We start from the raw sequence: 24,138 nt of genomic DNA, 5'->3' as shown, positions 1-24,138 counted from the left end.
TGTTCAATGAATCAATCAAATCAAAAAAGTAAGTAAGTCTGTGACAGACTCACTCAGCGAACACCATAGCACCTCCTACGTGTGCAGGGACTTGTTAGCTAACACAAATAATAATGATGTGAGGTATCAGGTATGCCAAATAGGGTGTCTCCCAACTGCGCTGATGTAATACTCACGTGTAATTGTGCTGGAGGGCAATTCACAGTTGGGCTAATGATAAAACCTGTCAAGTACACGTGCCACCTCCTCTGAGAGTGACACTGTTTACCTTGGCCTCAACAGCAAACCATAAAGCTGAGCGGATTTGACCTTTCTTACTGCATTTGTTTGGAATTGCGTGAGTTTATCACTATGACAAGCCACAGCATTAGCCTTGTGTTTACCATGGTGTTGTCTCTGGGCATTTTCATCATCACTGTGGTGTTTAGTTCTCTGGCAGCTCAAGGACAATGTAAGTCAAATGCCTTGCGTATATTATTTTGCAATTTACATACGTCATAATATTGCATGCTAAACCAGAAGACATTAGCAGCCAGAGATAAATCAAGAAAAGACTCTGAAACTTGCTACTCTAACGTCAATGTGTTTTCAACTCAAACAACTATGATGGCCAGACATACCATTTCTTCTGTTGCCCATCCACAGTTTATGTAAACCAGAGGACTTCAAAAGCTGGAGGATAAACAAAGAAAACATGTTTTGAAATTGGCTCAACAAACTAATGTTTTTACACTTATTAAAGTAACTTCTAAACTATCATGTTTTAAACTCTCAAACGAAAATAATGCACATGTATTTTGACCACTTTATACTGGTATGTTAGACCGAGGACTTCAGAATCTTGAGAAAAATAATTTAAAAAAAAACACAATGAGACCTGCTAAACAAACTTCAGCTGTATCGTTCATCACATTTCAAACTACGACAGAAATAGAATACACCTGCTCTGATTGCAAAGCAAATATTTATTTTGACGAGGAGGGGTTAAAGTATTTTTGTAGCGTGCTTATATTTTAATATTGAATAATTTTGAAGTGGAGAGCATAAACAATTTAGTTTACAATAGCTTTCAGAGCTCCTCCACCTGACCGCTGCCTCGGGTCTGCGGACCACATGCATGCAGCATTATTGTTCCTGCGTGGCTTCCTGAATAACAGAAGGTAGAACATTACACCTCCGATCGACTGTTTGAGGTGTTTGACATTACGCTTAAGTAATAGTGGCATAAATATAACACCATAGGGAATAGGCGACACCGGACGTGGCTCTTTGTGTGAGGGAGCGTTTCCGTTGTCAGAACGGGGAATTGCTGTTAAAAACGGGAACGCCCATTTGTGGCTTCAGCTGGACCATTTTGTACATTTCAGCAACGTCAGGGCCAGCGGAGTCCGACGTTGTATTTCGGGGCCCAGACCTGCCGTGGCCTGTTTTAGTTGACTCCGTTTTAGTACAGGCGACATCATAGTTTCGCAAGGGTTTTGGTGGTCGCTCAGTAAGACGTTAGGATACTTCAGACACCAAGTTTAAATGTATAAATATATGGTCAGCTCAGGAGCAGCGAGAAACGCGTCCTACTCCTTCTACATCCAGGCCACGTCCCGTTTACAATATTTTAAGTTCAAGTTCATTACTTAGATTTATATTTTTAGAGTATACTGTCTGTTTTGATTGTTATGTTAAAAATGTTTATTTTAGTTTGTTCAGTAAGTGTTTTACCTGTTCAGGCCGTGTCCTGTGTTATTCACACAGAGTTTTGGCCCTCTGTGCAATATTGAGTTTGACATCCCTGTAAAACTCATTTTGGCAACAACTGCGTCATGTTTGAATTAAACTCGCTTGGAAAAAGGCGTTGCGACCGAAAGAACAAGACCGAAAGAACAAGATCTCGGATACAAGCGGCCGAAATGAGTTTCCTCCGCAGGGTGTCTGGGCTCTCCCTTAGAGATAGGGTGAGAAGCTCGGCCATCCGGGAGGGACTCAGTGTCGAGCCGCTGCTCCTCCACGTAGAGAGGAGCCAGATGAGGTGGCTCGGGCATCTGTTTAGGATGCCTCCTGGACGCCTCCCTGGCGAGGTGTTCCGGGCATGTCCCACCGGCAGGAGGCCCAGAGGACGATCCAGGACACGCTGGAGACACTACGTCCCCGGCTGGCCTGGGAACGCCTGGGCATCCCTCCGGCAGAGCTGGAAGATGTGGCTGGGGAGCGGGAAGTCTGGGCTTCCCTGCTGAAGTTGCTGCCCCCGCGACCCGACCCCGGATAAGCGGCGGATAATGGATGGATGGATGGATGAACGCAGGCGTGAATAAATCCTGAAAAAAAAAACACCACTAAAGCCTACAATCTTAAAACTTTTCACGCACCAGATCCTTTTTTGGAGACCACTGGCAATATTTCGGACACCTTTGCCACCCAGATAACACCATCCGGGTGGACCTTCATCATCTGGTCCTTCATTTATATCTTCCTGGCTCTTGTGATGGTCTACGCTTTTGCGGGCCTCTGCCGAAGGTAAGAAAAAATAATGACTGAGACTAATTGCAGTCACTCATTAATAAAGTTTATTTCCACCAGAAATGCATTTGGCCCGATGTACTGTTGCCCACCGGTTCTGTCACATGGCTTCTACCTGACTTGGTGCTTGAATTTTGGCTTCAATATCGGATGGTTGTTTTTGTGGGACAGAAGGTAAGAAATTTACATTAACTGGCTTCTAATGCTAATAAGAAACACGTCAATGTGAAGTGACCAAATCTAAGAGTTGCTTGGTTGTGGAAGGCTGACATGTGCAATATGTATGGTCTGCAAAGAAAAAAAGAAGGGGGGGGGTATTTTCTGTGTCTCTCTCTGCAGCCAGGTATCAAATGGCCACGGAGTGGTGATTAGGAATGATTGCTATATCTTGTTTGGAAATAGGAGGAGTCCAAGTCTGCATTTTGTTTTGACTATACCAGGGTTATAATAGTTTTATATTCTCTTTCATTAAAGGTAGTTTTTAAATGGCATTTTGACTTTTGTATTTTAAGTGCACTCAGTTTTAATAAAATTTTGGAACAGTGGTTAGTGTTAGGTTGAAGATATATTTTATCCCATATTTTAAAGTTAGACAGTTAGAGAAATGCCTGGTTAGAGAAATGTCGTTCAACCTGTCATGCATGTTTTTGGAATGTGGGAGGAAACCGGAGTACCCGGAAACTCTATACTATATATATATATATATATATATATATATATATATATACAGTGAACCCCCGCTACTTCGCGGTTCACCTTTCGCGGGTTCAGTGCTTCGCGGGTCTAAAAAATATTCAGGGGCATTGTAGTTTCGCCGAGCGGCACAAGGGGGCGCTGAAGCGGTTAGACGGCCGGCGTGCGCCGAAGAGGAGAGTGGACGAAGAAGAGAGTGGTCGAAGAAGAGCAGGTTCCCCCGGACACGATTGGTGGCGACGGACACGATTGGTGGCGACGTTTCGCGCGGTTCGGACCGTATCAGAGCTCCGGCCGGCGTGCGTGGCAGTTAAGCCGTAGATGAGCAGCTTCCCCGGGCATGGGCGGTGCCAAACGGCCCCTAAGTTTAACCGAATGGAAGCTCCCAAGGAGGAGGGCATGCTCGCGTCACAGTAAGCCGAAGAGGAGCACCTTCCCCGGGCACGGGCGGTGCCAAGCGGGCCCTAAGTTTAACTGAATGGAAGCTCCCGAGGAGGAGGGCATGCTCGCGTCACAGTAAGCCGAAGAGGAGCACCTTCTCCGGGCACCGGCGGAGCGCGAGGCTGTCAGTTATGAATGAATAAATAAATAAATAAATAAAGAATGCCACCTTTCATTTCACTGTCATGATCCGTGCCTGTCATGCCGCGTGTGTTTTTGTTTTTTCAGCTGTGTGTGCGTTCCTCCAGCGATCGTCTCGTGCTGCGAGACGCGCTGATTACACTGACTATATTGTGATTATAATAAATATCTTTGTATCACCACCTTTTTTCCCGGGTCTGCGTTTGGAGAGTCCTGTTCAATCACGGCGTACCAGCAGGTAAAAGTCGAAGTAATTAAATAAATACAAAAATAAGTAATTGAATAAATACAAAAATAATGGCTGGGGAATAAAAAAATAAAAAGTTTTAATAATAATTTGTTTTTTTGTTATAACATGAATTTCACTCTCTCTCTCTCTACCCGTATTCTATATGGTGTACTGTATACAGGGGGGTATATAATTGCATCATTTTGCAAAATTTGAAAACGCAAAGAAATGCACATACAATACGGTAAGCACCACGGGCAATTGGTCAATTGGCCAATTCACTACAGTAGCCCAAGCTTCTCCCGATGCCCATCAGTCCACGCTGATCTCGTATACGTATGTACAATACGCTTCGGGCCATAGATCGCGGTTAGTTAGTCTTTGTCTCGCAGTAATTTTTTAAGTGTAAAAGTTTTGTGGAGCCATTCGTGATGCCTCCCAAACGCTCTTTATCCCTTGGTGCATCTAGTGAACCGAAGAGGAGCAGTAAAGCTCTTCATGCCCCTGCGCAAAACGACGGACTAATTATGTTAGTGTTTGCTTGTTTTTGTATGTTTGTTTTGTTTTTGATTGGTTGTTCGTAAGTAAATTGTTTGGTAGAACAGTGTTCTAGTGTGTTCACTCTCTCTCTCTCTACCCGTATATTTTTTTTTAATATATATTTTTTTAAGCATTTTTTAAGGTGCGCCGCTATATATAATTTATTTATTTTTTATTTTTTTTTTAAGGTGCGACACTACTTCGCGGATTTTCAGTTTCGCGGGTGGTCTCGGTCCCCATTAACCGCGAAATCCGTTTTTTTTTTTTTTTTTTAGGTGCGACGCTACTTCGCGGATTTTCAGTTTTCGCGGGTGGTCTCGGTCCCCATTAACCGCGATAACCGGGGGTTCACTGTATATATGGCGGCACGGTGGCCGACGGGTTAACACGATGGCCTCACAGGGAGAGACAGTATCGGTCTTGGGTTCAAACCCGACTCCGGCCATCCTGTGTGGAGTTTGCATGTTCTTCCCGTGCCTGCGTGGGTTTCCTCCGGGTACTCCGGTTTCCTCCCACATTCCAAAAACATGCATGGCAGGTCGATTGAACACTCTAAATTGCCCCTAAGTATCAGTGTGAGCGCGGATGGTTGTTCGTCTCTGTGTGCCCTGCGATTGGCTGGCAACCAATTCAGGGTGTCCCCAGCCGACGGCCTAAAGATAGCTGGGATAGGCTCCAGCGCCCACCCCGCGACCCTAGTGAGGAGAAGCGGTCTAGATAATGGATGGATATATATATATGGCCGCACATTGCAGAGGTCGTGGGTTCGATTCTGGCTCCGGCAGTCCTGTGTGGGGTTTGCATGTTCTCCCCGTGCCTGCGTGGGTTTCCTCCCAGATTGCCCAAAAACATGCATGGCAGGTTGATTGGACACTGCCCCTAGGTATGAGTGTGAGCGCGGATGGTTGTTCGTCTCTGTGTGCCCTGCGATTGGCTGGCAATCAGTTCAGGGTGTCCCCCGCCTACTGCCCAAAGATAGTTGGGATAGGCTCTAGCACCCCCCACGACCCTAGTGAGGAGAAGCGGTATTGATGGATGGATGGGTATATATCTATATATATATATATATATATATATATATATATATGTATGTATGTATAAAAGAGGTATATATGTATATATATATATATATATATATATATATATATATATGTATGTATGTATAAAAAGGTATATATGTATATATATATATATATATATATATATATATATATATATATATATATATATATATATACATACATACAAAGATGAAAGATTGACAAAGATGAAAATGAAGGACATTATTGCTATTATTGTGGTTAAGTTCAGATAGTTTTATTTACCGTATTTTCCGGGTCATAGGGTGCTCTTTAAAGTCCCTAGTCTTCCCCAAAACAATCAAAGCGCCTTGTAAAGCGACGCGCCCATTATATGGACTAAGCATCACTCGCGACCATCAACCCTTTTACTCATTGGGCTGTCCGGAGTGCATGTTAGCACACCCTGCTGGCCAAAGTCTGAGTCATCTATGTTTCAAATTGACCGTGACTTATACATTATGTGACTATGGTGTTTGGGTGATGGTGTTGGATAAAGCTGGACAAAAGGACAGCTGTCCACAATGTTGTAGTCTGTCTTATTATTTATGTTATTGCAAGCAAGAAACGTCCCAGGTTTAGACAACAGACTGCAAAAAGCCCAAAGCACAACAGCACATCTCTCTAAACAGCCATGCACATCTCTCTAAACAGCCATGTGATTGGCTGAGTCTGAGTGGCTCCCAAGAAGCCATTGCTGTAATTGGCTAAGGTTGAGTGGCTCCCAAAAAGCCATTGCTATAATCTTGTTGTGTTATTTTTATTTCTTTTGAGTATATAGATGGCATAAGAGATACATGTTTTGTGTTAATCATATTTCTTTGTTTCATTGTTTGCTTGTATGCTGAGTTTTATTTTGGTTTTGATTTGAAACCGTGACTCTAAGGAGTGTGGTGACCAGTCAAGTCCCTCCCCTGACGTTGTCTTGTAGACTATTGCCAAGACAACTTTTATTGGTGGGAGTCATTGTTATTAGCAGTGATTCCTAATAGTTTCATGACATCTGTCATTGAAATGGGGTAATACCTCTGGCAACGATCTCTTAGGGTATTGAGTCCTGGTGAGCTGACATTTCCTAGCACGAGCAGTTGAGTTGACGCGAGTAGCTGAGCTAACGCAAGCAGCTGAGCAAGCTAGCGCGAGGCAGCTGATCTAGCTGAGCTAGCGCGAGCAGCTGAGCTAGCGCCTTGTAGTGCGGCGCGCCTAGTATATGCATTAAATCCGGAAATAGCACCCTCAACTGGTGTTGCGCCCTTTGATGCAGCGCGTCTTATGACCGTAAAAATACGGTACATAGAGTATTTTTTAAAAAACATTTCCGTTTTATTTTATTTGGACCACGAAAATGTTTCTTCTATTTTAGTTTTAGTTATTTCTTTTCTTTACATGAACTACAATAATCTTGGACGATACTCTTTGACAGGATGGTGTCTGTCGCTCTGGCCTTCCTCATCGTGGTGACTTTCACCAACTTCGTCATGATATTCTTCTCATGCTATGGCCTCCACAGTTACGGCGCCTGGCTCTATAAATTCCACAGAGTAGACCTCTGGCTTGTGCGCGTGTTGGTGAGTATCTTAACATGTTAGTGTATAAATAATGGCGACTTACTTCCAACATTTCATCTGGTAGGTTCAAAACGGTATAGCCATATACGCAACATGGACCACCATTGCAAGCCTCCTCAACCTCGCCATTGTACTCAACACGTATGCAAGCCTGTCGCTATCATATGCCGCCACGGTCTCACTCGCCATTTTGGTCGTCGTGGTGTTAGTATGGTAAGTTAAATGACATAATCCAGCATTCTGCTGTGATTGTCCCCTGATCATTTTGTCACCCCGACTGCAGGTTTATCATGGAAAATTTCTTCCTGGACAAACACGTGCGCTACATCCTAACCATTTACCCCGTCATCATCTGGGCGCTGACTGGGACCTACACCAAAAACTATGACACGGCATCGCCTGGTCAAAATGGAATATTTGCTGGTTAGCAAGTTTTCTTTTCCCTTTTATTATTATAATTCTAACTACAATCAGTTTTATGATGATATATTATGTAAAGTCGACTTTTTAATGCAGGGTTTCCCACTCTTTTTCAGCATGCGAGATACTTGTAAAATAACCAAGTGATCTACCTACTTTATTTTTTTTTAATTTAAAAATATAATGAGAATTATTTATAGGTAAAGTATATATTGATATACCTTGCATAACTTCATGAAACCATATTGTAACGGGTTGGGAAACCGTAATGGTGAGAGAAAAAAGACCCAAGAGCAACCTGGATATGAGATGGGATTTATTTTTGGGGAAGCGAGTGGAGGCAGCGGCTCCGGAGTTCAGCAGTGCAGGCGATGGAGTGGGAGATGCGGTTTGGAAGCAAGTGAAGGCAGCGGGTCCAGAGTGCGCTGGTCAGGCGACGCGGTGGGAAGCAAGTGAAGGCAGCGGGTCCGGAGTGCGCACGTCAGGCGATGGCGTGGGAGACGCGGTCCGGTCTTCTCGGGCAGGCGGTGGTGTCACGGGCTTGGGCGGACAGGAAGAATGTTTGAGGAAGCACACAAGAGCTCAGAATTAATACAAGCACAAGGACAGCGCCAGCAATGCTAATCTGATTCTCGCAACTGCGGCCAAGGTACCACGGGTGTAACGGGATAATCCGGCGCCTGACTCCTGGCTGCACTGAGCTTTTATGCTGTTGCTGATTGTGCTGATGAGCTGCAGGTGCGCAGGGGCCGGCGCCAGAAATTGCAGGGGCGTGCCTGGGCGTGCAACAAGGACGCTGCCCAAGCCTTGAAAGACAAGTAATAGACTCCACCAAACATTAAAAGCACAGGACATCACACATATTGCACAAAACAATTTGTGCACATTGTCTGTCGTTACTTTTCTAATGACTTGTGCGGAATGAGTCAACCATAGAGACCAGACAGGAGCTTCTGATAGCGAGCCTTCTGCACACCTCCCAATGAATATTAGATATGTTGGAACAGGAACTTGGACTTAATGATTGCTAGCGCTACGGCTGCCGGTTGTGGTGGTGGATGTCTCCTCCGTCCCGCGGGTCATTCTCCAGCGCTGAAACTGCGAGCGCATACCTTCGCGCATCGCCCGCTTCCCCCTGTTTGGCGTTAGATTTATGCCACAATTACGTAAGCGTAATGTCAAATACCGCGTACGAAAACATGTTTTGTAAGTACCAAAATGTGTTTCTCGAGTACAGTACCAACCACGCGTCCGCACAAACAAGGTTTTACGCTTACGGCTTCTCTCTCCTCTACGGTACAAAACGCAGATTTACGCTTACGATGTCGATTTGTACCGTAGAGGAGAGAGAAGCCGTAAGCGTAAAACCCAGTTTGTGCGCACTTGTGGTGGGTCCTGTACACGCGAAACACATTTTGGTACGTACAAAACATGTTTGAATCTATATCTCTTTTGTGAGAATGATCAATTATATGTCGTGCCGCAAAGTTTTTTGTGTGTAAATTAATTTGAGTATTTTGATAATTTCAGTTATGGTTGACAGTCTGGGATAATTTATTTCCTGGACAAAATATAAATTCCAAATTATGTTAAAAGAATCTCATTGATACAAATATTAATCATAGGTATTGAACTGAAACATTATGAATCTTTAGGCTTTATCAGCCTTTAAATGTAAAGATAAGATAAAGATAAAGATGTCCTTTAATAGTCCCACAACGGGGAAATTTGCAGCAAAGATATAGATCAGGCATCACCAAATGGCGGACCGCGGTCCGGATCCGGACCGACAGATGGTTCGGACCGGACCCATGACCAATCTATGATGATTTTTTTTCAGGGCGCATTCGCAAACGTTGTCGCTTCAATTCTAGTACAGAAAAGGCGTCACTGATTTGAGCCAATCAAATCTTTTGTTTACGATCCACTGCCAATTGCGCAGCAGACCGAAAGAGAGTGCTGCTGACAGTATGCCGTGCTAAAAAGTTAGCAAGGTCGATGCGTGTTGTTTTAAATGAGTGGACGGAGAAATTTAGTTGCGTTGTGGCTGCAGCAGATACAAAACCAGTGTGCATCATATGCTCCGAAACCGTCACAACATTGCGAAGCGCCAATACGAAACAAAGCACCGCCCTTTTGTGCAAAGTTATCCACTGAAGTTTGAGGTGAGCGCACACAAAAACATCAAACTTCGAGTGCAGTATAACAGATTTTTACATTTTTCACTAATGGATTTTGGGGAAACATAAAAAAACATTCAGCAATGGGGAAGTTGTGAAGGAGTGCTGAAATGCGGTTGCACAAACATTATTTAAAGGAAACCAAAACCCAGATGTGTGAAATAATCTACCAAATCCCAATGGCCCTGACTCCTTTCCAACCCAGATTTAATTCACTGGCAGGGCAGTCACAAACTCATTTTTCTCATTAAGAGAAGTGAAAAAAATATTCAAAAGAAAAGGTGGCGTCAAAGCTCATTCTGAATTAGTTTTTCATGAGGACAGCCATTTTTATTGATTGTGTACTGAACATGTTGACCTGTTTTTCTTGGAAAATTAGGCTTTCCGTTTTTTTTTTTAGGCTGATAACTCTTTGATTTAAGAAAAAAAAAGGTAAAAGGTGTTAACTCAATGCTTAGCACTTGATATATTTCTGTAGGAGATATTTTACTGTTTTTTTCTGGAAGTGGCACCCTTAAGTTTCTGAAGCCACATTTTCTTGAATGTGAAATAAATGCCTTATATTTGTTTGACTAGCAAAGGTGTTTAATGGGAACATTGCTAAATATTTAGTATATAAGTGCGCTCTGTTGAAAATGACTAAATATTGAAGCTATATAAAAATGTGAACATAGGCTAGACATTAAGGGAAGTTGGACTTTGGTTCGGACCTTTTAATTGGAAGAAATTTTAGTCGTGGACCTCTGTGACTTTTAATTGAATACCTCTGATATAGATCACAGAGGCGGCGGCGTAATGTAGCCGTTAATGTATAACATTAGCAGCAGACATTCATAAAAAGCATGCAAATATACACAGTATAGACATATATACACAGATCCCCATGTAAATACACACTTACATCCCACAACAAATACAAGTGTAAGGAAACACTCCTAGTGTCTGTCCATGGGACAGAGGGGAAATATACTGCAATGATAAAAGTACTGTCATGGTAGGAGTACTGAAATGATAGAAAACACAGCAATGATAGAAAATACTGCAATGATAAAAGTACTATAATGGTAAAAGTACTGCAATTGTCAGGTATCGCCTTGCGGCGACGAGGAGGTGGACCCAAAAGGCGAGGAGGCAGGGGAAGGTGTAACTTGAAGGGAATTTATTGACAGTGTCAAACAGGGACAAACACGTGGCAGGGTGCAAAATAACAAAGGGGAACAAAAACGAGACGGGAACGAACTAAGCGGACAGGGAACGATGACAAAGAGCATGAGCGGGAACAGGGCGTGGTCGTGACAGTCCAAAAGTAGCGGCAGCAAAGCGAGATACACGGGAAAATGACCCGACACTGGGTTGATGGCATGAGGTGTTTAAATAGTCCAGGAATTAGGCGGCAGATGGAGATCAGGTGGGTGATTACTAACGGGGAACAGGTGCGTGGCTGGTGAGGAAAAAGTGCTGAGGGGAAACGCCCCACTCAGCTGACAACAAAAAACAAGGTGCACATGGCAGGGAGGTGACGAAAACAATAACAACACCGCATGCACACGTAAACAATGACAAAACTCCTGTCATGCCCGACGCGGATCATGACAGTACCCCCCCTCAAGGGACGGATTCCAGACGTCCCAAAGAAAACACAAAACGAAGCAGAGTCCAAGAACGAGGGTGGGCGGAAGCGGTCGGGAGGTGGGTCCACGACCCGTGATCGAGGCCGGTCTGGCGGATGCCCGGGGGGCCAGACCAGCGAGTCCTTTCGTGGCCCTTCAGGGGGCCGTGCGGGTGGCCAGACCAATGCGTCCCGATGGGGCCATTCAGGCGGACGTCCGGGACGACCCGAACGCCACCTGGAGTCCGCTGATGGAGCTGAGACGAGGGGCGGCGGCGGGACGCTGGGTGCTGCAGAGGACGGAGCTTGGACCGGCGTTGAGGCGGGCGCAGGCGAGGCAGGAACTTGGAGCGATGGCGGGACGTCGGACGCCGCCGAGACGGAGACGAGGCACGGTGGAACGCCGGACGCCGCCGGAGCCGGGACGAGACGCGGCGGTGGGACGTCGAACCATGCCGAGACAGGAACGGGGAGCGGCGGCTGGTCGTCGAGCCCCGCCGAGACAGGAACGTGGAGCGGCGGCTGGTCCTCGAGCCCCGCCGAGACAGGAACGTGGAGCGGCGGCTGGTCCTCGAACCCCGCCGAGACAGGAACGTGGAGTGGCGGCAGGTCATCGAACCCCGCCGGGACAGGAACGTGGAGCGGCGGCTGGTCCTCGAACCCCGCCGAGACAGGAACGTGGAGCGGCGGCTGGTCCTCGAACCCCGCCGAGACAGGAACGTGGAGCGGCGGCTGGTCCTCGAACCCCGCCGAGACAGGAACGTGGAGCGGCGGCAGGTCATCGAACCCCGCCGGGACAGGAACGTGGAGCGGCGGCTGGTCCTCGAACCCCGCCGAGACAGGAACGTGGAGCGGCGGCTGGTCCTCGAACCCCGCCGAGACAGGTACGTGGAGCGGCGGCTGGTCCTCGAACCCCGCCGAGACAGGAACGTGGAGCGGCGGCTGGTCGTCGAACCCCGCCGAGACAGGCACCGGGAGCGGCGGCGCTTCGTCGGGCGCCGCTGTGACAGAGACGAGAAGCGACGGCGGGTCGTCGTCCACCGCCCAGGCAGGAAACTGGAGCGCCGGGGGATCGTCGAGTTCCGCCGAAAAAGGAGCTTGGGGCGACGGCGGATCGTCGAGCACCGCCGAGGCAGTGACAGGAAGCAATGGCGTGTCCTCGGGCGCCACCGGGACAGGGAATTGGGGTGGCGGCGGGCCGTCTGGCACCGCCGAGGCAGGGATTTGGAGCGGCGGTGGCTCGGGCGTACCAGAGGCCGGGACTTGGAGCCGCGGCGGGCCGGGCGCAGCGGGGACCGGGACTGGTAGCGGACGCAGGGCGTGCTCCGCTGCAACAGGGACTTGTGACGGACGCAGGGCGTGCTCCGCCAGAACTGGGACTTGTGGCGGACGCGGGGCCTGCTCCGCCGGAACAGAGACTGGGGGCGGACGCAGAACGTGCTCCGCCGGGATAGAGACTTCTGGCGGACGCATGGCGTGCTCCGCCGGAACAGGGACTGGTGGCGGACGCAGGACGTGCTCCGCCAGAACAGGGACTTGTGGCGGAGGCATGGCGTGCTCCGCCGGAACAGGGACTTGGGGCGGACGCATGGAGTGCTCCGCCGGAACAGGGACTGGTGGCGGACGCAGGGCGTGCTCCGCCAGAACAGGGACTTGTGACGGACACAGAACGTGCTCCGCCAGAACAGGGACTGATGGCGGACACAGGGCGTGCTCCGCCGGGACAGGAACTTGTGGCGGACGCAGGACGTGCTCCGCCAGAACTGGGACTTGTGGCGGACGCAGGGCGTGCTCCGCCGGAACAGGGACTGGTGGCGGACGCAGGGCGTGCTCCGCCGGAACAGGGACTGGTGGCGGACGCAGGGCTGGGTCCGCCGGACCAGGGACTTGAAACGCTGGCGAGGCGCCGGAGCGGGGGTCAGCAGCTCTCGGGAGGCCAGAACGGGCCCCCGCAGCTCGGGGTGAACCGGGACGGGGCGTATCAACTGGCGGGGAGCTGGAACGGGGTTCAGCAGCTGGCAGGAAGTCCGGACGGGACTCAACAGCTGGGGAGGAGCCGGAACAGGACTCATCCGCTGGCGGGGAGCCGGCACTTGACTCATCCGCTGGCGTGGAGCCGGAACGGGGCTCGGCAGCTGGCGGGGAGCCGGGAAGGGGCTCGGCAGCTGGCGGGGAGCCGGGAAGGGGCTGGGCAGCTGGGGAGGAGCCGGAACGGGGCTCAGCAGCTAGCGGGGAGCTGAGACGGGGCTCAGCAGCTGGCAGAGAGCCGGGACGGGGCTCGGCAGCTGGCAGAGAGCCGGGACGGGGCTCGGCAGCTGGCGGGGTGCCGTAACGGGGCTCGGCAGCTGGCGGGGAGCCGGGACGGGGCTCGGCAGCTGGCGGGGAGCCGGGACGGGGCTCGGCAGCGGGGGAGGAGCCGGAACAGGGTTCAGCAGCTGGCGAGGAGCCGGGATGGGACGCTGCGGCTGGCGGGGAGCCGGGAAGGGACTCAGCAGCTGGCGGGCATCCGGGAAGGGACGCTGCGGCTGGTGGGGACCCGGGAAGGGACTCAGCAGCTGGCGGGGAGCCGTGGCAGGGCTCAGCAGCTGGCGGGGGAGCGACAGAGGGCTGGGCGCAGCAGTCGGTCCGGGCACAGCCGAACCGGGGGCCCTGATCCCTATCAGCCTGCCGCCATAGGGAATCAGGGGAATGGGGAACACGAGGGACCAAGGTTACCGTGGCTGGTGAACGCGAGCTAGGGGGTGCCAGGGGAACGTGAGCAGGTTTTGAAACCGATGGTGAACGAGGTGTGCGACGTGACCGTGACTTCCGAGATTTGGGACGTGAAGCGCGCGAGGTGGAGTGGGAGGTGATCTGGAAGGACTCAAACGAAAAAGGTGTCAGGAATGGTTCGGGGGGAAGAAAGTGACTGGTCCTAACGGTGTCCGGGTTGCGCTGAGCGTCTAGCAGGGCGTAGATGTAGTCGGCGTCATACTCATGATCCGAGTCGACCAACACGTGCGGGGCATAGTGCTCAGAATCATAATCGACCGACAAGTGAGGGGCATAGTGCTCAAAATCTTCTGCTAAATCATAATCAACAAAAACGTGAGGGGGTGAATTGGCCTGGTGATCAAAATTTTCGTTGTAATCGGAATCTATGATGCAGTGCGGAGGTAGGTCGGGGAGGAAGTCGAGGGCGTTACCGTGACACGACGACGAGGTATGGGGCTGGTCGGCAGGCTGATGAGGGCGGTTGTCTGGGCGGCAGCGTCTCTGACGCCGCCGGGAGCCCCTCGTTGGGTCCTTCTTTGGTCGGGTCATTCTGTCAGGTATCGCCTTGCGGCGACGAGGAGGTGGACCCAAAAGGCGAGGAGGCAGAGGAAGGTGTAACTTGAAGGGAATTTATTGACAGTGTCAAACAGGGACAAACACGTGGCAGGGTGCAAAATAACAAAGGGGAACAAAAACGAGACGGGAACGAACTAAGCGGACAGGGAACGATGACAAAGAGCATGAGCGGGAACAGGGCGTGGTCGTGACAGTCCAAAAGTAGCGGCAGCAAAGCGAGATACACGGGAAAATGACCCGACACTGGGTTGATGGCATGAGGTGTTTAAATAGTCCAGGAATTAGGCGGCAGATGGAGATCAGGTGGGTGATTACTAACGGGGAACAGGTGCGTGGCTGGTGAGGAAAAAGTGCTGAGGGGAAACGCCCCACTCAGCTGACAACAAAAAACAAGGTGCACATGGCAGGGAGGTGACGAAAACAAAAACAACACCGCATGCACACGTAAACAATGACAAAACTCCTGTCATGCCCGACGCGGATCATGACAGCAATGATTAAAAAAAATACTGCAATGATAGAAAATACTGCAATGATAAAAGAACTGTCGTAGTAAAAGTACTGCAATGATAGAAAAAAGCACTGTCTTGAGAAGAATACTGTAATGGTAAACGAAATACAGCATTGGTCAATATTTAAATACATCATTTGATAAAGCACAGCAATCTAGGACTGCACAATTGCACGAATGCCCGCCCGTTTGTAGGCCTGACCTAATGTTCTTGTTAAAAAGTCAGACAGCAGCCGGTAGGAAGGAGCGGCAAAATCTCTCTTTCGTACAGCGAGGGTGTAACAGTCTGTTACTGAAGGAGCGGTGGAGTGTTCTAAGAGTGTCATTGAGTGAGTGGGCTGGGTTGTCCAGCATTGATGACAGTTTTGCCGTCATCCTCCTGCCCCCCACTGAGTCCACAGAGTCCAGGGAGCAGCCCAGGACAGAGCTGGCCCTCCTCACTAGTTTGAAAAAGAGCGAGGAGTCTATACAATTCAATACTTGGGATCATGAACGTGAGCGATGCAGGAGAATATTCCGACGCTGAGTAGTCAGCGTAGGAGGCTTATGTAGTGGCATAATCAATGGATTGACGAGAGTCAGGTGTGCGGCTGGTGGGCGCGTCACTCCAGCCATGACGACATGAACCAGGAACGGGTGCTGGAGGGAACGCCCCCACTCAGCTGAGAAAACAAAACAAATACCATGGCATGACAGAACGGATCATGACACAAAGGACTTCAGCCTCCTGAGTAGGAATAGTCTGCTCTGACCCTTCCGATAGAGAGCGTCTGTGTTGTCGCTCCAGTCCAGTGTATTGTTCAGATGAACACCCAGGTACTTGTAAGTTGATACCCTCTCAACGTCTGTTCTCTGGATTTTCACTGGTGCAGGTGGAGAGTGCCGACGCTTGCAGAAATCCACCACCAGCTCTTTGGATTTCCCAGCGTTGATTTGGACGCGGTTCTGCTGACACCAGTCCACAAAACCCTGCGTAACCCCTCTGTACTCCCAATCGTCACCGTCAGTGATGAGGCCGACAATCGCAGAGTCATCAGAGAACTTCTGCAGGTGAAAGGTGGAGGAATTGTATTTGTAGTCCAAGGTGTAGAGGGTGAACAGGAAGGGAGCCAGAACAGTTCCCTGCGGCGCTCCCGTGCTGCAGAGGAGCACATCAGACACACAGTCCTGTGTTCTCACGTACTGTGGCCGGTTTGTGAGGTAGTCGTGGATCCATGTGATGAGGTGGCGGGCCACTCCCGCCTGCTCCAGCTTGTCTCCCAAAAGGGTGGGCTGGATAGTGTTGAAAGCACTTGAGAAATCAAAGAACATCATCCTTACTGTGCTCGCCACCTTCTCCAAGTGGGAGAGTGAAGTGTGGAGCTGGTAGATGATGGCATCATCCACACTGATGCCAGGCTGGTACGCGAACTGGAGTGGGTCCATCGAAGAGCACACAGGGGGGCGCAGATGGATGAGGACCAGTCTCTCCAGGATCTTCTTCAGATGAGACGTCAGCGCCACTGGTCTGAAGCTGTTCAGCTCCTTCGGATGGGGGGGTCTTTGGAACTGGAACCAGGCAGGATGTTTTCCACAGCTGGGGGACTCTGCCCAGCTTCAGGCTCAGGTTGAACATGTGCTGGACGATTCCACACAGCTGGTCTGCGCAGGATTTGAGGAGCTGGGAGCTAATCCCATCTGGGCCTGCTGCCTTCCTCACCTTCATCTTCCTCAGCTGGTTCTTCACCTGAGATGTTGTGAGGAACAAGGCTGAGCAGGAGGAAGTGGTGGTTGTCTGATGTGGCTGGGAACTGAAGCCTGCGGAGAGAGTGAGTGGAGAGAAGAGAGGAGAGAGAGGGGGAGAGAAGAGAGGCGAGAGAGGATCTCATTCGCAGCGGCAGGAGGGGTTGGTGGGGGCTGCAGCAGGGGAGACTGAGCGGGGGGCAGGCATTTGATCAAACCTATGAAAAATTAAGTTCAGCTCATTTGCCCACTTAAGGTCCCCCCCCTTCTGGGTCTTACCTGGTTGTCCGTGGCCTGAGATGGTCTTCAGGCCACTTCAGACATCCCTGGCATTATTCTGCTGAAGTTGTTCCTCCATCTGCATCCTGTCGGACTTTTCCCCTCTCTGTGATCCTCCTTCTCAGCTGACATTGCACTCTCTTCACCTCCTCCTTGTCGCCTGATACAAAAGCCCGGTGTTATCCAGGGTTTGTTGTTGGAGAAACATCTTACTGTCCTGGTGGGAATGGTGTTCTCCATGCAGAAATTAATATAGTTTGTGATTGTGTCTGTTAGACCATTAATGTCTTCCCCGTGGGCTTCGCTGAATACCTCCCACACAGTTGTGTTGAAACAGTCCTTTAAAGCCTCCTCGGCTCCTCCAGACCTCTGAACTTTGCGTGTCACAGCTGGCTGCCTGCGGACCAGAGGTTTGTAGACAGGCAGGAGCGCAACCAAGTTGTGGTCAGCTTTGCCCCGCAGGGGTAGGGGCAGTGATGTGTACGCCTCCTTGGTGTTGGCATAGAAAAGGTCCAATATTTTATTGTCTCTGGTGTGGCAGGTTACATATTGTGTGAATGAAGGCAGAGAGGAGGAAGGAGAAGCATGATTGAAGTCACCAGAGATGAGGAGCACAGCATTTGGGTGCTGTGTTTGTAGCCTGCCCACAGTCAGTAAGTCACAGGCTGTCTCACTGTTAGCAGAGGGTGGTACGTACGCCGCCACCGCGATCACATGACTGAACTCTCGCGGTAAATAGTACGGACAGATGCTAACAGCTATCAGCTCAATGTCCCGACTGCAAAGTTAATCCTTAACAGTTATGTGCCCAGGGTTACACCATCTATCATCTATCTATGGAAGCCGTCCAATTCCACGATGGCGTCCGGCGTTAGTTCTGTTAGCCACGACTTCATGAACATCAGCAAGCTAGCCTCCCGGAAATTCCTCTCGTGCCAGGTAAAGGAGTGGAAGAGTTGAAACCTGGCTAGTTTTATTCGATGTCCTGCATCTTATTCTGTGGAATGCTGAGTGTGTGGCTGGTGAAGCTGAACAAAGAAAGTGAAAGAATGTGAAGGTTTGGGAGGTTTTAGGTTGGTGCCTGGCGCAGACAGACACCTCGAGGGAGAAGGGGTCAACAAGAAACTGGACCCTTCAACCACAAGCAGGAGGAGCCACCACTTTAAGAAAGACCAAGAAAAGCAAGCTAAAGTTAACTGCAGCGTACACATAGCCAATAGAATCATGCCAGGATGCCTTTGTCTCTGTGTCATTTGCATATTGTGTCTATAAATTAATGCTGAACAGCGGAGACAAAGAGAGCTGTATTGAGAGGGACCCAAGCTCAAGTTGTCGATTTGTGTGTTAGGAATAAATCCACTCGTGTGTGAAAATGCCGGCTTCCTGATACCTTTCTATTGCAGAACGAGCGCGCATATTGTTGGATGAGTGAGAGTTGGGTAAAGTCACAAATTGGAGTCAGATTAATAATTTGAGTTTACATTGGTTTAAAATTAAATTCTAACATTGATTTAAAGATAAATTCCAACACAGGTTAGCGCTGTTAGCTTGTCCATTTTATTGGGAAGGGATCTAACATTCTCCATAATAACGGACGGGAGGACGGGGTGGTATCGTCTCCTCCTTGCTTGGCGTTTCGCCCCCGCACGACATCCTCGTCTCTTCCTCCTCAGCTCGCAGTGGATATCGGGTCTCGTTCCGGGAGCCGGCGCGGGGTTAGCACGGAGTGCTAACAGCTGATCTCTTGTCTACACGATCGATCCATAGCTCTGAGTTTTGTCTCCGGACACGATCGCGCAAAAAACACCCCCCAACAGCAGTAAAACCACCGCAAGTTGTATGTCCATTGCTGAGATGAGGTAAAAATAAAATAAAACAGGGTAAAGGGAAAAAACACACGAAAAAGACTCAATAGTGAGCCACGCTGCTGTAAACAGGCAGCTACTCGCGCGGCGCCGGAACCAGAAGTTCAAATCCTTTATAGACAGACAAAATAGTTCATTAATATATGGTAACTACTTTGTTACCACCCGAATTAATGAATTTTTGTGTTAAAAAGTGCTAATCAGACTTTTTTTTGGAAAATAAATGTGTGAGTTTTGCTAACACTCACTAACCAATAGCACGTGTCTGAATAGTTTATGTATGAGTGTATGAGTGGATGAATGTATGTCAAAATAGCTTGATAATCATTTGCTTAAACTTTCCAAATGACTTTACTATCCATTAACACTGTCATGATCCGCGTCGGGCATGACAGGTTTTTGTTATTGTTTTGTGTGCATGCTGTTGTGTTTTTGTTTTGATCAGCTGAGCAGGGGCGTTTCCCCTCAGCACCTCGCCCTCACCAGCCACGCACCTGCTCCCCATTAACAATCACACGCCTGATCCCCATCTGCTCCCCTGATTACCGGACTATTTAAGCTTCCCATGCCATCAACCCAGTGTCGGGTCATTATCCCGTGGTGCTATCCCGTTGTGCTCCTGCTTTCCCTCGCGGACTGTCACGGCCGCTCCCTGCTCTTGTCTCGCTCGCGCTCATGCGCCCGCTCTCGCCCCTCTGTATTTGTCACGGTCCTTGGTCCTCGTTAGTTTGTCCAGTTTAGCCACGTTTGTTTGCCCACCACGCTCCTTTGTTTGCCCTCGTTGAATTGATCCAATAAATTCCCTTAAGTTACCCTCCTCCCTGTCTCCTCGCATTTTGGGTCCACCTCCTGCTCGCCGTACGGCGAACCCTCACAAACAATTCCTTCAGGACTGATTGAGTATTTACCAATGCTTTACTATTATGTACTAGTATTGTTAATTATAAGTACAACATTTTTAGTTGTTGTTCGTAACTATATACAAATGATTTTTCATGTCAGAAAAATGCTTTATCAATGATAACTTTGATTTGTACAAATGCTTATTAGTGTGTACTTATAAAGTGTGACCAAAAATGGTGTGTTCAAGAATAAAGTGTTCAACACGCAGGGATGAGGCTATTCTTATCATTTTGATTAGTTGAGTTTTATCCATCCATCTTCTGTACCGCTTCTCCTCACTAGGGTCACGGGGGGTGCTGGAGCCTATCCCAGCTATCTTCGGGCAGTAGGCGGGGGACACCCTGAACTGGTTGCCAGCCAATTGCAGGGCACACAGTGCTTTGAAATGAATGAATTATTGTTTCATCATTGGGATTTGGATCTCAGTCAAAATCATCATGATTATTATTTTGTCGAAAATCGTGCAGTCCGACTTTGAAGGTGAAGTGTTTTGGTCAAACTTTAGAAGGAAATGGCTTTCTTGAACAAGAATCCATTCCTCACCGTCAGCCCCCTTTTTGGTGGATGTTTTGGCCAAGGTTAGTGGCAGGTGGTCCAATATCAATAATATTTATACTAATGTAATGAGGTTGATTTTTATTTAATGAAAAATGTATCTGTCTCACTATTGACTGTACTTATCCTGTGTATTGGATCGAGACCAAATATTTTTGCATCGCGGAAAACTAAGCTGGGTAGTTAACACAAAATGTTTCGCCTTTTTCCACAGTGGTCGTGCTGGCAGTGGCCTGTGTCCTCTTTGCCACACGTGTCATTCTGGTTGCATGGCGTCACATCAAGAGTCCACTCTACAGTCTCAGTAGTGCGGCGCTCATGTTGCCCATGGACATAGTCAACAGTCAAAGAAATATATTGTTCAAGTGAGAGTGCTCACTGAAATATTGCTTTTGTGTGAGAATATGCGCGAGTTTTGCTTTTAAATGTTGTGGGTTTCCCAAGTTTCTTATGCTCGTAAAATCTTTTGTAGTACAGTTCGTAACAAATATTTTTTTTCATGTATTATGTGTTTGTAACATGTTTGTTAGTATTGTACCACAAATGTCTTCCGACAACTTTAATAATATCATCTTCAGTGTGGGCCAAAAGTACTGGAGGTATACATGTTTTAAATGAACATCTTTTTACCTATCGGCTGACATGAATAATGTCAACTAATTTCAGAAGAACAAATAAAGTGAATTCGATGATTGGACAGGTACTGAAGGAAGGCCGAAAAGTAGTTAAAGGGGGGTTGCCAGGTAAAAAAAATGAAAAAAATTAGTGCTGTCAAGTGATTATTTTCTTAAATAATTAATCACAGAAAATTCCATGATTAATCACATTTTTCAACTACTATTTTTTGCAAAGCTTATAACAGATATTTATGTGAATAATATCTTGGAATTGATGCAAAATCACCAAATATGAAGTATATTTAATTCAAAGACTGTTCTAATAGCTTTCTTGGATTCTTGAGTACGATCTAAATCAGGGGTGGGCAATTATTTTTTCCATGGGGCCACATAAGAAACATAAAATATTGTGGAGGGCCGAGCCAAAAGGCTGAACTCAATTCTGCATAATATTAATTGTATTTCTTTTTTAAAAAGCAGTAAATAGCACTGTTTTGACAAGCTGGCAAGAGTATATATTAAAGTTAAGCAATGAAACTAAATACCAAATAAACTGAAAAAATGAGGTTGCCTTACAAAAATTTATTCATTCAAATTTCTCAACACAATGGTAGACAAAATATTAACATTTTTTACTATTTGTGACTCATATTAGTAAACATATTCTGTCACATTCACTTCAAAACACATTTTGAGTTCCATATACTGTTGGATAGTTGTGTAAAGGTTCTGAGCATTTTAAAGACATCACAATATTGTCTTTTTGCACCAAACATTAAGCAAGATACAACATATTGACTGTCACTGAACTGTGATTTTGAGAAAAAGTGTCCCAGTTCATTGTTATCTGGTGCCGTTTTTATATTTCTCTGCATGTTTCGTCTGGTAATGCCGACTCAAATTGTAGTCCTTCAACACGGCGATCTGTCCCCGCAAACTAAACACACAGCTTTACCTCTAACTTCAGTAAATAAATACTTCGCTGTCCAATTTTTGTTGAAAATTCTACATTCGGCATCTACCTTTCTTTTTTTAGCCTGAGCGGACATTTTTGAGGGCGAACGTCGTCTTGTTGTGATTCAATCGCGCGCATGTCTTGATATATGCATTACGTCATTATGTGCGACGCACATTGTGCGGGAATAAAAAAAAACAATTTCAGAATAAAAGCAGTGCAGCTTTAGCCCATGAATGAGGTGAAATTAAAAAGTATGTTTATTTTGAAATTTCCAATTAACCTTACACTCGCGGTCAGAGTCAACCAAAGGTATGTGGCCCGGGCCATACAATGCCCAGGTCTGTCATACGGGCCAGTCAGTGCCACCCGGCGGGCCGGATGTGGCCCGCGGGCCGTGCAATGCCCAGGTCATTCAGATTCTAAATGGAGACATCTTTGTAGACATTTATTTTCGAAACACTTCTCAAAACTGCCTACAAGAGCCACAATATGGCACAATATTTGCTAATTATTTTAAAAGTAAGTCAAACTGAGTTAACTTAGTAAAAATATTTAACTGAGTTAAATTTTTTTGGATTAATCACCTGAGTTAATGCTTTAATTTTGACAGCCCTACTAAAAAAAAAATATATATATATATATATATATATATGTGTGTGTGTGTGCGAGTGTGTGTGTGTCTTGTCATCTTCAGCACTTACGTTTGACAGTGCAATCTGGTGCAACAGGTCAGAGCATTTAAAATGTGCTTTGTTGTTTAATGAATGCACAGCCATATGTCACTTTCTTACTTCCTGTATGTCCTTTTACTACAGATTATTGTAAACAACTGTATATGTGAAGTGTGTTTTTGTTTTCTGTAGTGCAGTTGAACTATGATCATTAAAACCCAAATCTGATGTCGAGAGGTGAGTCTACTTGCATGGTAACTGTCATGGGACAGTTTTAACAATCTTTCAACTTTAAGAGCCTTCAAAGTATATCATGTATGGTGGAAACATCTGGTAAGAATACTCTATACTTCAAGTACAGTTTTCAAGTAAATTTCAGAGCCTGAACTTTTTTACTTTAACATGTGTAATTATTTGAATGACATCGTTATACATTTGTACTTTCTACTCAAGGCAAGACAAGGCAGTTTTATTTATATTGTCAGGGATCGCCGGTCGGCGAGGTGGGGAAGGACCCAAGATGCGAGGAAGCAGGGAAAAGGGTAACTTAAAGGGAATTTATTAACTGAATCAAAACAAGGACAAACAATGTGGCAGGGTGCAAAGTAACAAAAACGTGACTAACAGAACTAAACTTGACGGGGAACAAAGACAGCGACAAACTAACGTGAACGAGGACGAGGACGAGCAATCGGGACAAGCGCATATGGGGGGTGTAAAGGGAGCAAGAGCGAGAACGAGATCAGGGAGCGGCCGTGACAGTCCTAAGTGGAGCAATGCACCGACGCCGAAACGTCGGCACGGGGTGTTTAAAAAGTCCAGTCCTTAGGGGAGCAGATGGGAATCAGGTGTGTGACGGCTAACGGGGAACAGGTGCGTGGCTGGTGGGGAACGAGTGCTGAGGGGAACGCCCCCACTCAGCTGACAGAGACAAACAAAACAAGGACATGGCATGGGACGTGACAATGATAACAAAAACCCCTGATATGCCCGACACGGGTCATGACATATATAACACATTTCATGCATGAGACAACTCATTGTGCTTCACACAAGCATAGACAACTACAAGCATTTACAAACACAGCAGTATACAAAATTCTGTTTTTAGTTCCTCTGTATTTGATAGATACATTGTTCCTTTAGATCAGTGATTCTCAAATAGTGGGGCCCTGGGGAACATGTTTTTTTTGCATAGTTTTGGGACCAAAAAAGGCGATCTTAGACAACGAGCTCGTCAAAGCTGTTTGTGCCCCTAGTTCACGCAGTACTGGTTTAAAAAAGTGTCGCCCTGTCATGCGGTACTGATTTTTAAA

The 24,138-nt window shown here is 47.5% G+C and overlaps 1 protein-coding gene across 2 annotated transcripts; it reads left to right on the top strand.

The window, feature by feature from the left end:
* On the top strand, positions 1-23,050 carry LOC148317951 (uncharacterized). Of its 2 annotated transcripts, none has more exons than XM_088282583.1 (7): positions 1-451; positions 2,364-2,508; positions 2,572-2,685; positions 7,058-7,202; positions 7,267-7,415; positions 7,486-7,625; positions 20,791-23,050. In XM_088282583.1, the coding sequence occupies exons 1-7, from the start codon at positions 352-354 to the stop codon at positions 20,943-20,945; spliced, it is 948 nt and encodes a 315-aa protein (XP_088138709.1). In that variant the 5' UTR covers positions 1-351; the 3' UTR covers positions 20,946-23,050. The 2 variants fall into 2 exon arrangements, with proteins under 2 accessions (XP_088138709.1, XP_088138710.1); XM_088282584.1 differs by lacking the exon at positions 20,791-23,050 and adding an exon at positions 16,125-17,073.
* Positions 23,051-24,138: the final 1,088 nt, after the last annotated feature.

This window comes from Idiotropiscis lumnitzeri, chromosome 19 (assembly GCF_059441095.1).
Source record: "Idiotropiscis lumnitzeri isolate Australia: NSW breed Sydney's pygmy pipehorse chromosome 19, RoL_Ilum_1.0, whole genome shotgun sequence".
In the NCBI taxonomy this organism is placed as follows: Eukaryota; Metazoa; Chordata; class Actinopteri; order Syngnathiformes; family Syngnathidae; genus Idiotropiscis; species Idiotropiscis lumnitzeri.
This window is presented reverse-complemented; position numbering and strand designations above follow the sequence as displayed.

Bases quoted from the DNA above. Each gene is read 5' to 3' on its own strand.
- LOC148317951 (XM_088282583.1), top strand. From the start codon at position 352: ATGACAAGCCACAGCATTAGCCTTGTGTTTACCATGGTGTTGTCTCTG. The intron at 2,686-7,057 runs GTAAGAAATTTA...ACTCTTTGACAG, and splicing joins TTGTTTTTGTGGGACAGAAG to GATGGTGTCTGTCGCTCTGG. The intron at 7,416-7,485 runs GTAAGTTAAATG...CCCCGACTGCAG, and splicing joins GTCGTCGTGGTGTTAGTATG to GTTTATCATGGAAAATTTCT.